The sequence below is a fragment of the Mastigoproctus giganteus genome, chromosome 5 (assembly GCF_048544385.1).
Source record: "Mastigoproctus giganteus isolate SK-2022 chromosome 5, ASM4854438v1, whole genome shotgun sequence".
Lineage (NCBI taxonomy): Eukaryota > Metazoa > Arthropoda > Arachnida > Uropygi > Thelyphonidae > Mastigoproctus > Mastigoproctus giganteus.
The window spans coordinates 172204060-172217106 of record NC_143579.1 but is presented as its reverse complement, the minus strand read 5'-3'; the positions used below and the strand labels follow the sequence as shown (position 1 = coordinate 172217106).

The 13047-nt window shown below is 37.0% G+C and overlaps 1 protein-coding gene across 2 annotated transcripts in view; it reads right to left on the bottom strand.

Annotated features, from left to right (window-relative positions):
• The window catches only part of thoc5 (THO complex subunit 5), a 388780-nt gene that overhangs the window by 182242 nt on the left and 193491 nt on the right, over positions 1–13047 (bottom strand). For both annotated transcript variants that reach the window (XM_090373524.1, XM_090373522.1), the window contains exon 9: positions 11262–11336. In XM_090373524.1, coding sequence (XP_090229650.1) covers positions 11262–11336 — 75 coding nt within the window. The remainder of the gene's footprint in view (positions 1–11261; positions 11337–13047) is intronic.

Genomic DNA, 13047 nt, shown 5'->3' with positions numbered 1-13047 from the left:
CAGCAAAGGAAGTAAGCAAATCCCTAGCCATAATTATGAGAGCTTCTTTGGACGCAGGGGAGGTACCCATAGACTGGAGATGTGCAAATGTAACCCCAATTCACAGAGGATCAAAGGATGACACTAGTAATTATAGACCTGTTAGTTTAACTTCTGTTCCAGGAAAATTAATGAAGGCACTAGTTAAAGAAGCACTGCAGGATCATCTAGACAAGAATTCAGTTATAGCTCAGACACAGCATGGTTTTGTTAAGGGCAGGTCTCGTCTGACCAATTTGATTGGATACTATGATGTAGAACTGTACAAAAGAACTAAATGCAGGGAATAACTTTGATATTTTATATTTGGATTTTAGAAAGGCTTTTGATACTGTTGCGCATGGAAGACTGCTGCACAAATTGGAGCAGTGTGGCATTGGAGGCAAATTGCTGCTATGGATAAAGGGATGGTTGAGTGGCAGAAGACAGAGAGTGGTAATCAATGGACACTGCTCAACGTAGACTAATGTTATTAGTGGAGTTCCTCAGGGTTCGGTGTTGGGTCCATTGTTGTTTTCTGTATTTATAAATGATATTGATGATGGTATATCAAGCTTAATGTCCAAGTTTGCAGACGATACAAAGGTTGGCAGGGTTGTTAAGGACACTACTGATGCTATGCTGCTGCAACAGGATCTGGAAAGGTTGAGCAGATGGGCTGAGAGGTGGCAAATGAAGTTTAACATTCACAAATGTAAAGTACTACATATGGAAAACAGTAACCCCAAATCAACGTATCAACTCTGCGGTACTACACTGACAGTGGTAGAGAATGAAAAGGACCTGGGGATAATTGTGCAGGCAGATATCAAGTTCTCTGAGCAGTGCAGACGAGCTGCAAGAGTAGCTCATGGTGTCTTGTCAATGATATACAGGAATTTTTCTAGCAGGGATAGGGATGTGATTATTCCCTTGTATAAGGCATTGGTCAGGCCACACCCTAAGTACTGTATACAGGTCTGGAGGCCTCATTTCAAGAAGGATGTAGAGCTGCTGGAACGAGTACAGAGAAGGGCAATAAGATTAGTGAATGGAACAAAGGGTTGCTCTTAAGAAGAAAGGCTTAAGTTTTGCAAATTACAGAGTCTGGAGACTAGGCATCGGCGAGGTGATCTGATAGAGGTGTATAAGGCTTTGAATGGCTTGAGCATGCTCAATGCCGATGGGATTCTTCCTCTTGCTCAGAATAATCCCCTGAGAGGGCATAAATTCAAATTGAGGAAGGACGGATGTCAGATAGATGTGCAGAAATTTGCCTTTAGCCAGCGGGCAGTTGGTTTGTGGAATAGACTTCCATCACTTGTTGTTGAAGTTGATAGCCTAAACAAATTTAAGGCTCGGCTGGACAGCTATTTCGAACGAACGGAGGGGTAAAATGGAAGTAGTGGTTGTGTTTTTTTTTTTTTTTTTTTTGGCTGATGCTGAATAAGCTTGCTTTCTTGCATCATATGCCTCTACTAATGCTAATGCTATTCTTTGATTTTTTGTATTTGGCATACCACTTGTTTTTCTCCTACCCATTAGATTTTTGATTCCTTCTGTTAATCCAGATAGGAAATTTCTCATCATCCTTTGAAATAGTTCTTAAAGAAACATGACTTTTTATTGCTTTTTTGATGTCTAAGTACAAAAACCATAAAATGAGCTTAGTGTCAGAAGTTTTATAATCAGACCAATGCATTAAGGAGAGTTGCATTGAGTTGTATTTTTAATTTGTACCAGTCAGCCTTGTGAAAAATTATTATCAGGGATGGGGTATTGTTATATTAAATTAACCTAATTACTAATGTGGAATTTAATTAAAGAAATAGCTACTGTCAAGAGTAAAGGGAACGGCTTTTTCGTTCATAAGGGTGACTACAGAGGTTTCAAACAGTTTTTAAATTGTGTATTCAGGGAGGCAATCAAAGAAGCTACTAGGCTTTTCCACCAACAAAGAAATAGTGTTCAAGACTTAGACCTAAATGGATGTCAGATGAACTACTGAGACACATGGCAAGAAGAAAAGTGCATGGGGTGGATATAAATTATCAGGTAATACAGAAGCCTATAGTAGATATAAATTAGTCTGTTATCAAGCCACAAAGGATGTTAGGCAAACTAAGGCAGATTATGAGAAGTCTCTGGCAAAGAATGCAAAGAAAAACAGCAAAGACTTCTATACTTATATTAACAGTAGAAGGAAGGGATTGAATCGCAATGAGCCACTTGATGTCTGTGGGTTGACTACTGATAATCACGCTCAAGATTGCGGACAAATTGAATAGCTATTTTGCATTTACATTCACACATGAGGAATTCTTAAGGGAAGGGGATGTCAGAAGTTTATCAAACTCTAACGAGGAGTTAAATGACTTTGTGATAACATAAAGGAAAGTGGAGGAGAAATTGTTGAAGATGAACAAAAAAAAAGGCACCCGGGACAGATGGAATCTATCCAATTATATTAAAGGAAACAGCAAAAGAGGTAAGAAAACCCTTAGCCATAATTATGAGAGCATCCTTGGATTCAGGGGAGATCCCTGTGGACAAGAGATACACAAATATATCCCCAATTCATAAAGAAGAATCAAAAGGCAACATGAGTAATTACAAACCTGTTAGCATCACATGTTAGCTTAATGTTAAAACCTGTTAGCTTAATGTCTGTTCAAGGGAAAATAATGGAATCACTGTTTAAAGAAGTAATGCAGGACCATTTGGACAGACATGCAATTATGCTGCAATCAGTGCATCGATTTGTCATGGGGCAGTTTTGCCTAACCAATCTGATATGTTACTGTGATGCAGTGACCAAGGAACTGGATGCAAAAAATAATTTTTTAATCATATACTTGGATTTCAAGAAGGCTTTTGATACTGTCGAACATAAAAGACTGCTGTCTTAAGAAATGCATTAAGGGCAAGTTACTGCTATGGATAAAGGGATGGTTAAGTGGAAGAAGACACAGTGTTTATCAATGGGCATGGCTCTTCGGGGACTAATATTAATAGTTGTGCTCCCCCACGGTTCAGTGCTGGGCCCGTTGTTGTTTTCAATATTTATTAATGATATTGATGAAAGTATATCAGGCTTAATGTTGTAGCAGTAGTAGTAGCGGTGGCATGTGATGCAAGAAAGCAAGTGTATGAGCTTATGCATCAGCCAACAAAAAAAAAAAAAAAAAAAAAAAAAATCACACCATTGCCTCCAAATGCCTGTCCAGTTCCTCCTTAAATTTATTCAACCTATCAACTTCCACAACGACAGATGGAAGTTTGTTCCAGCAATTAACTACCCGCTGGCTAAAGGCAAATTTCCGCATATCTATTCTACATCTGTCTTTTCTTAATTTGAGTTTATGCCCCCTTAGGTTCGTAATCTGAACAAGTGGAAGGATCCCACCAGAATTCAGCGTGCTCAACCCATTCAAGGCCTTATATACCTCAATCAGATCACCGCAGAGGTGCCTAGTCTTCAGCCACTGCAATTTGCAGAACTTAAGCCTTTCTTGGTAAGAGGATCCCTTCATTTCCCTCAGCAATCTCGTTGCCCTTCTCTGTACATGCTCAAGCAAATCTACATCCTTCCTAAAATGAGGCCTCCAGACCTGTACGCACTACTCAAGGCGTGGCCTGACCATTGCCTTATACAGAGGGACAATCACCTTTTCCCTGCTATCAAAATTCCTATATATCATTGACAAAACCCCATGACCTGCCCTGGTAGACTGTCTGCATTGCTCAGAAAACTTCATATCTAACTGCACAATTACTCCCAGGTCTTTTTCATTTTCTACCACCTTAAGTGTAGTACCACACAGTTGGTACGTTTCTCTGGGGTTACTTCTACCCATATGCAGTACTTTGCATTTGTCAAGGCTAAACTTCAGTTGCCACTTCTTAGCCCATCTGCCCAAATTATCTAGATCCTGTTGCAGTAGCACACTGCCATTACTGTCATTAACAACCCTGCCAACCTTTGTATCATCTGCAAACTTCGACATTAAGCCTGATATACCTTCATCAATATCATTGATAAATATACAAAACAACAATGGACCTAACACTGAACCCTGTGGGACTCCACTAATAACATTAGTCCATGAAGAGCAGCACCCATTTATTACCACCCTCTGTCTTCTCCCACTTAACCATCCTTTTATCCATTGTAGCAACTTACCCTTAATACCATTCTGCTCCAATTTGTACAATAGTCTTTCATGCACAACGGTGTCAAAAGCCTTTCCTGAAATCCAAATATATAATATCAAAATTATTTTTTGCATCCAGTTCCTTTGTAACCACATCATAATATCCTATCAAATTTGTCAGACAAGACTTTCCCTTAACAAACCCATGCTGTTTCTGAATTATTGCTGCAGTCTTGTCTAGATGATCCTGCAATGCATCTTTAACCAGTGGCTCCATTATTTTAACTGGAACAGAAGTTAAACTAACTGGTCTGTAATTACTTGTGTCACCCTTCGATCCCCCTTTGTGAATTGGGGATACATTTGCACATCTCCAGTCTGTGGGAACCTCCCCTGAGTCCAAGGATGCTGTCATAAATATGGCTAAGGGTTTGCTTAGTTGCTTTGCTGCCTCCTTTAATATAACTGGATAGATTCCATCCACCCCAGGTGCTTTTCTTATGTTTAACTTCAACAATTTCTCCTCCACTTTGCTTTCAGTTATTGCAAAATCATTAAGTATCCTGCTACAATTTGATAAGCTTCTGCCATTTTCAAACCTTAATAATTCCTCATGTGTGGATGTAGATGCAAAATACTCATTCAGTTTGTTTGCTATCTGAGCAGGATCATCAACAGTCAAACCATCAATGTCAAGTGGACCAATCAGATTCATGCCCTTCCTTTTAGAGTTTATATAAGTAAAGAAATCCTTGCTGTTTTTCTTAGCATCTTTTGCCAAGGATTTCTCGTAATCTGCCTTCATATGCCTAACCTCCTTTGTCACCTGATTACAGACTAGCTTATATCTGCCATAGGCTTCTGAGTCGCTTGATAATTTATATGCATCCCATGCATTTTTCTTCTCTATTACGAGTCTCGTTAGTTCATTAGATAACCATTTAGGCCTAAACCTTGAACAATATTTCTTAATAGGTATGAAACTTTTAGTAGCTGCCATGATTAATTCCTTGAATGCTTCCCACTTAGAATTTACTGTTGGTAACATCATCAGTTGATCCCACTGTACAGAATTTAAAAACTGTCGGAGAGCACTGTACTCACCTTTACGGAAGCAAAAACCCTTTCCTTTACCCTTGATGGTAATTAAATATTTAAGTAAATCCCACATCAGTACACTTTGATCACTGCCACCTAGTGGTTCCTTTATCTGCAAATTCTTAATACACGAATGATCACTGCTGATAACCAGATCAAGAGTATTACTTTCTCTGGTTGCCTCTCGAACATGCTGCTGCAGAAAACAATCATCCAATAAATCCACAAAAGTCTGACTAGTGTGTGAGTGACCAACCCACAAGTTCCAGTCAATATCTGGGAAGTTAAAATCCCCCATTATAAGACATTCCGATTTACTAGCCCACTCTATTTCTCTGTACAATTGTTCATTGTACTCATTTGTGTCTTTAGGCCTATAACACACTCCTACTCTTATTTTTGCTTTCGCAGTGCTTATGTCACACCAAACTGACTCAACAGTGCACTGTTCATCTATATCAACTGGATGCACTTCTTTTGATTTCTAGGTTTGCAGATGATATTGGCAGGATGGTTAATGACAGTCATCAGGGTGAGCTACTGCAACAAGTTCTAGTAAAGTTGCAGCTGAAGTTTAACATTGATAAATGCAAGGTATTGTACATGGGTAGCAGTAACCCCAGAGTAACTTATCAATGTGTGGTACTATACTCAGGGCAGTGGAGAATGAAAAAGACTTGGGGGGGGGGGGTTACTGTGCAGTCAGACATGAAATTCTCTGAGCAGTGCAGACATACTGCCAGGACAGCTCATGGGGTTTTGTCAATGATGTACAGAAACTTTGCTGGCGGGGATAAGGAGGTGATTATCCCTTTGTATAAGGCCATGGTTAGGCCACATCTCTAGTACTGTATACAAGTATGGAGGCCTCACTTTACGAAGGATGTACAGCTGCTGGATTGAGTACATCAGAGGGTAACGAGTTTGGTGAATGAAAAAGGATTGCTGTTACCAAGAAAGGCTTCATTTCTGCAAATTGCAGTGTCTGCAGACTAGACACTTGTGGAGAGATCTGACTGAGGTGTTTAAAGCCTTGAATGGCTTGAGTAAACTGAATGTTAATGGTATTCTTCCACTTTCTGAGACTACGCACATAAAAAAAAAAAAAAAAAAAAGTAAACTGCAGCCATTATCAACCTACTGCAGGATGGAAGCCTCCTCAATGATTCAATGTTGAGGAAAATGGACCGTAATCTGCCACGCTGGTCCAGTGCGGGTTGGCAGATCGACCGTATTCAGCAGTCAGGGGCTTGAACCCTGGTCTAATCAAAGAGCATGTGCTACTGGACTCCTGCTCTTGACCACTCCGTTAGGAAGGATGATTACAGGATTTATGTGAGAAAAATTTGCTTTCAGCCAGAGGGTGGTTGATTGTTGGTACAGGCTCTCAAGTTGTTGTTATTTGGTTTTTAGGAGCATTAGCAACTAAGGCCATATTGCTCCGGGATATGCGGTGGTCATGGGCTCGAACCCCGGTCATTCAAGAAGTGTGTGCTACGCACTGCTGCTCCTTCCCACCTGGCTACGGAGGCGCCATCAGGCTCTCATCTATTGTTGCTGAAGTGGATGGGTTAAATAAATTCATTAAATAGAGAACTAGACAAATACTTGGACAGCATGGATGGGTGAACTATTTTTTCTGGCTGATGTTCTATAAGCTTGCTTTCTTGCATCATTTACCATTACTAATACTACTACCAATACAGCTAGGTCGCAATTAATGCAAGTTCGAATAATGCGATATTCAATGTGAACCAAAATTCAGTTAATGCGAGGCTAGTGCAGCTAGCCTCGCATTAGACAATTAGCCTTGATTAGTCTCACATTAGATGCTGCTACACTTGTTTATCTTTGCGTGTGCATGTGCTACTGCTTGTTGTAATACACATTAGTTTTCGTGATTTGTTTTAATCGTTTTAAAACAAATGGACTCTTAACAAAATGGACAAAAGGAAGATTCCTTCAGATAAAAACACAAGCACAAAAAAGAAGAAGCTCATTATTAGATTAGAGCAAAAATTGATATGATTGAACAACATGAATGAGGTTGTGGCAACTCTAAAATAGAACAAAATATCGGAATGCCTGAATCTACGGTACGGAATATTATAAAACATGCAGGGAAATTAAAAGAAATATGTAAAGTTGTATTAGCTTTTTGTGGTTTGAAAACATCTACAAGGAATAGAAGTATCACTATGATAGAAATGGAGTGTCTTTTAACTGTATGGATTGAGGATTGCAATCAAAACTGCATTCCCCCTTAGCAAAGCAGCCATTCAGAGAAAAGCTTTAAATTTGTTTAAGAGAACGAAAGGAAAAAATAATGAAGCAGAAGAAATGTTTAGTGCGAGTGTTAGTTGGTTTGATCGATTTAAAAATAGAGTTCAGCTACATAACGTTAAATTTACCGGTGTGGCAACCAGTGCAGATGAGGATGCAGCATCTAAATATCCTGATGTTTAAAAAAAAATAATCAAAGATGGTGGATACACTGATCAACAAATATTTAGTGTGGATGAAACTAGTTTATTCTGGAAAAGGATGCCTTCCAGAACTGACATTTCTAAGAAAGAAAAAACTCAACCTGGATTTAAAGTGTCTAAAGATTGCCTAACACTTTTATTGGGAGGCAATGCTCAAGGCAATTTTAAATTGAAACCGATGCTCGTTTATCGGTGTCCAAATCCTTTCGCTCTAAAAGGTTACAACCATAGATCACTTCCAGTTATTTGGCGATCAAATAAGGAAGATTGGGTTACCCAAGCTGCATTCACTGACTGATTTTCAAGCTATTTTTGCCCAGCTGTTGAAAAATATTGCAAGGAAAGAAACATCGCATTTAAAGTACCTATCTTCCAATAATTATCTTCCGATAATCTTCCAAGTCACCCAACCAGTGTTGCCATTTTAGCGGTTTTCCCGCTAGATTTAGCGGAATTGCTTCAGGTTTAGCGGATAAAAATATGAAATAGCGGATAGCGGATTTTTTAGCGGGAAGAGTATAAATGTTTAGCATTTTATGTATTTTGGCAATGTAACATTTATATTAAGAAATATTCATTTAAGAAATATTAAATTAATTGTTCGATTAATTATTTAATTAACAATAAAAATAATTCATAATTGAAATAGTAGGGATATCATATTTCATAGTTTTTTTTTTTTATAAAGCGAAGAATCGGTTTTATATTATTCTGGATTTCCCTGAGGAGAACCCCAACAATTTTACGTAGTTACGCTCGCGGTCAAACGACCTGATCATTGGGTCATAGTTTTAAATTGTTGAATCAAATCTAAAAATGTGGAAAAAATTCTAATGACGCCTTTTTTTGAAACAGCGAAGGAATGGCATTGGATAATTTTTCTTCGTCGTATTTGTTTGGCTTCCAAGAAATGCGATCCGAATTACCGACATCTCTTTCAACGTTTCTAATAACCACAGAGCAATAAGAGTAATAAGTAATAATTATTTCTAATAACCACAGTGTAATAATATCTTAGTATAGTCAGTCCTCGTATAGCACGATAGTTGTATTCCTAGAAACCCTCGTGCAATGCAAAATCGTGCGTTTAGTAAATCCACCAGCCGACAAAATCAATTCAAATATTTATACAGTGCCATAAACGATGGTGCAGATCCGAAAAAGATAGTTCATTCGTGTCAAACAAGGTGGTTATCCATTGAAGTTGCTATAACAAGAATTTTAGAACAGTATATTGAATTAAAAGCCCATTTTGAAATAACTCGTTTGACTGACAAATGTTATACTGCAGAACTTCTTTATTCAATGTTCAAAGATGAAAGTAATTTAGCATATCTTTTATTTTAAAACCTATCTTATCTGAAGTACAAAGAGTAAACAAATCTTTTGAATCAAATACTGCCGATCCTACATTATTACTACATGATTTAAACATGCTATTGTCGATGATTGCCAATAAAATGTTTTTACCAAATAATGAAAGAAAAATAAATGAATTAATAATGAATAAACTTATCACAACAACAACAGATGAAATGGCAATAAGAGAGAGATGCCGTAATTTCTTGATTGATTTGTATCAACAATTAAAACAACGCCTTCCGGACAACATAAAAGAATTAGAAAAAATGTCATTAATCTCAGTTAACAATATATTAAAGAAACAAAAAGAACCACTGATAAATTTATTACAAAATTTAAAATTGTCTGAAGTAGAAATTGAAAAAATTGAGCAATAGTATATAAACATTACTCTCGTTAAATGGGAAAACATCAACAATACAATGAAGTTTTGGTCAGAAGTTTCGAAATATCGAGATGCAAGCGGTAAAAATCCATTTAAAGAAATTAGCGAATTTGCATTGGGTATTTTAATTTTGCCATTATCCAATGCAGATGTGGAAAGAATATTCAGCAACATAAATCTAGTAAATAACAAAACACGCAACAGAATGAGTGTTGGCACGGTTAATGCAATCTTATCAGTACGATACGGGCTCAAAAGAGTTGAAAAGTGTTGTAAAAATTATGTTTTACCTGAAGAAGTGCTTCGCAAAATAGGCACACAAGAAACATATGATGAGGAGGTATTGAATTTCGAAATTAATTTAGATTTTTAGATATTGATTTTATATTAAAAACAGAAAATAAATAACTATTTATATATACTATTTGTTTGTTTGTTTTTATTCACTACAAAGTACAAACAAATGAAAATTTTAAAAATTTGGCGGGTCAAGTGCTAAAAATAGCGGATTTTGAGTATGTGGCTAGCGGGAAATATTATTAAGAGTTGGCAACACTGCACCCAACCACACTCAATTTATTATGTGAAAATGTAAAAATCATTTTTTTGCCGCCAAACACATCTCTGTTGCAGCCCATGGATCAAGGGACCATCGCAACATTTAAAGCCTACTACATAAGAAAAATATTTGAACAGGCAACTGCTAAAACTACAGGAGACAATGCAATTTCCTTAACAGAGTTCTGGAAAAATTATAACATCAGACATGCAATAGACAATATTCAGCATGCTTGGCAACAAATAACTGCAAACATGTGTGGAAGTGCATTTTGCCTCATTGTGCAAATAGTAGTGGTTTCAAAGAAAGAACTATTATAGAAGAAATAACAAATTTTGGAAGAGAACTTGGATTTGATGAACTAGAAAATGACGATGTTCGGGAACTGCTCAATTTACACTCGGAAGAATTGATGGATGATGGTCTCCTACTTTTAAATCAACAACAAGCATTTGAAGAAGCCGACAATAATGCTGAAGAACGAGATAATGTACAACCGAAGGAGTTCACTCTCAAGGAATTCGAAGATATCTTTTGAGCTGTAGAAGTCGTGAAGCAAAAAATTATGGATGCTGACCCTAACCTCGATCGAAGCATGCAAATTCGCCAAGGTGTGGATAAAGCACTCTGCATTTACCAGCATATGTATGAAGATTTAAAGAAAGAGAAAACAGTTCAGTCTGCGCTGTTAAAATATTTTGAAAGACAATAAAGATGTTTTCGGCTTACCTTTAGGAATGATATTTAGAATTTTTTTTGTTTTTATTTTGCTTTCTATAATTACAGTACAGTACTCTATGACTTTGTTAATTGTCTTTCAAAGTATTTTAGCAGCGTAAAATATTTTGAAAGACAATTAATAGTGCAAACTCGAATAATGTGACTACTTCATGGGATTCATTAGTCGCACTAATCGCAACCTATCTGTACTCTGTGACTGATGTTTATAAGTCACTTCAAACCATATTTAGAGAACATGTGAGGAGGAGGTAGAGAGGTATACTGATAGAGTTTTATTTTGATCTGCTATAATGAAACAAGATGGCAGCCACAATGTTCTGTCACCCAATGCCATCCAGAAATTTGGTGAAAAACAAATTTAAATAAATTAGAAGTTCATTAAATGGTGTAACTGGTTAGTTAGTTAGATGACAAGACCAGTTAAAACTAAGATTTACGTATGCTTAAACGAGGCTTACCAATTTCATCAGCATGTGTATGAAGAGTCTTAGCTTCCTCAATGTTTCCTTCAATCCCAATATGCAACTTCTGATCTAAAATAAAAACAAAAAAGAAACTAATAATAATCTGACACAATAAAATAATTAATAATCTGTTATTTATATTACATTTTAAATTCACAAATATTATTATAAAGGAGAAAAACACTCATACTATAAATCAATCACACAAAATTACAAAAAAATATATATAAATAAATAAAAGAATGCATGTTCTACGTCATCAGGAAGGATATCGGGTATATTGTATGTGTTGCTAATTTTTGATCCATTTTCCCCACTGCTTGCATCATTTCCTCGCTCCTTATATAATTCTTTATAGTAGTCTGCTATTTGAGTTATGCCTTCCCTGCTATTTAAATTACACCATCACTATTCTTCAGTTTCAGTATCATTTGTCTTTCTGTATTACTGCTGATTTAAGTCCTTTGTTTTCCCTTAAAGCTTGTTCTACTTTCCTTGTGTTAAATCGACGTCCTCTCTGAGTCTCTTTGTAATGGCTTTGCATAACTCAGTATACTCAATTTTGTCCTTGTCAGTGTTTATCTTGCTCTTCATTTGTTGTCTTCAGTTCATCATGACAAGTGTTTCTTCACTAATTTTTTCTTATTTGTATTTCTTTTTACCTATAGGTTTCTCAGGCTTTATCGCTTTCAGAAAATTGTTGTATTCCTCGTCGACATCTTGGTCCTGAAAGTGCTTCATAAGCTCAAACCTGTTCTTAAGTTCCAGTACATACAGCTTTTTCTCATCTTCTGTTATCTTAAAAACCTTTGTATTATTTATTCAAATCAGTTTTTTCCCTTTCTTTTCTTACATCAAGTGTGCATCTTACCATTCTGTGATCACTTCCAACATTTACCTTGTTCAGGACAGTAGAATTGTTATATTCTACTGTCCTGAACAAGGTAAATGAGGATGAAGTCAATTTCATTAGTTGTTAATCCATTTGGGCTTTTTCGTGTCCACTTTCTGTTAACCCTTTTCTTGAAAAAAAGTGTTGATTACTGACATTCCTCAAGATTGTGCAAATTCCACAAGTCCTTTACCTATTCCAAAATTTCCTATAGTTTCCCTTTCTGCACTGTTTTGTTTCTTTCCAACCTTAGCATTGAAGTCCCCCACAATAATGGTGAAGTGAGCTTTCTGTTCATCTAGAGGTCTCTCAATTTCAGTGTACAATTCTTCAACCTCTTCATCATGGCTCGATGTTGGTGCACATATCATTATAACCTTTATGTTGCACCTCTTAGAAATCCTGAGTAGTAGTCTTCAAACCCTTGGTGATGCACTTTTGAAATGTACATCACTGTAACTATAATCGCCTGTCGTGAAAATGTTGTTTTTTTATATCTTTATGGACCAGAAAGCTAACTCCACTTTCGCTCTTTTCACAGTTTCCATTAGTGTATAGCAGATTTTCACAGCCAAGCTGATGATATTCCAATTCACATTTTCTAATTCCTTTTCCAGTTCTAATATCCTATCTTCACCAATGAGTAATCTTACGTTGTGACAGGCCAAGTTCAGTTTCCATGCATGGCAGCCTAGTCGCATCCAGAGATTCCACTCTGATCCTCTTGCTGCCATAAGAGGGGGGGGGGGAGAGTGAAAGCTGCTGGGGACTGAGGGCCATTTGTTTTGTCAGGCTGTCATATGTTAGAGGGTTTGGTCTTTTCCTCTTCACACTGGCCAGGCGTCTTGAACAGAACCACTCTTCGTATTCGTTGCCACCAAAGTGACG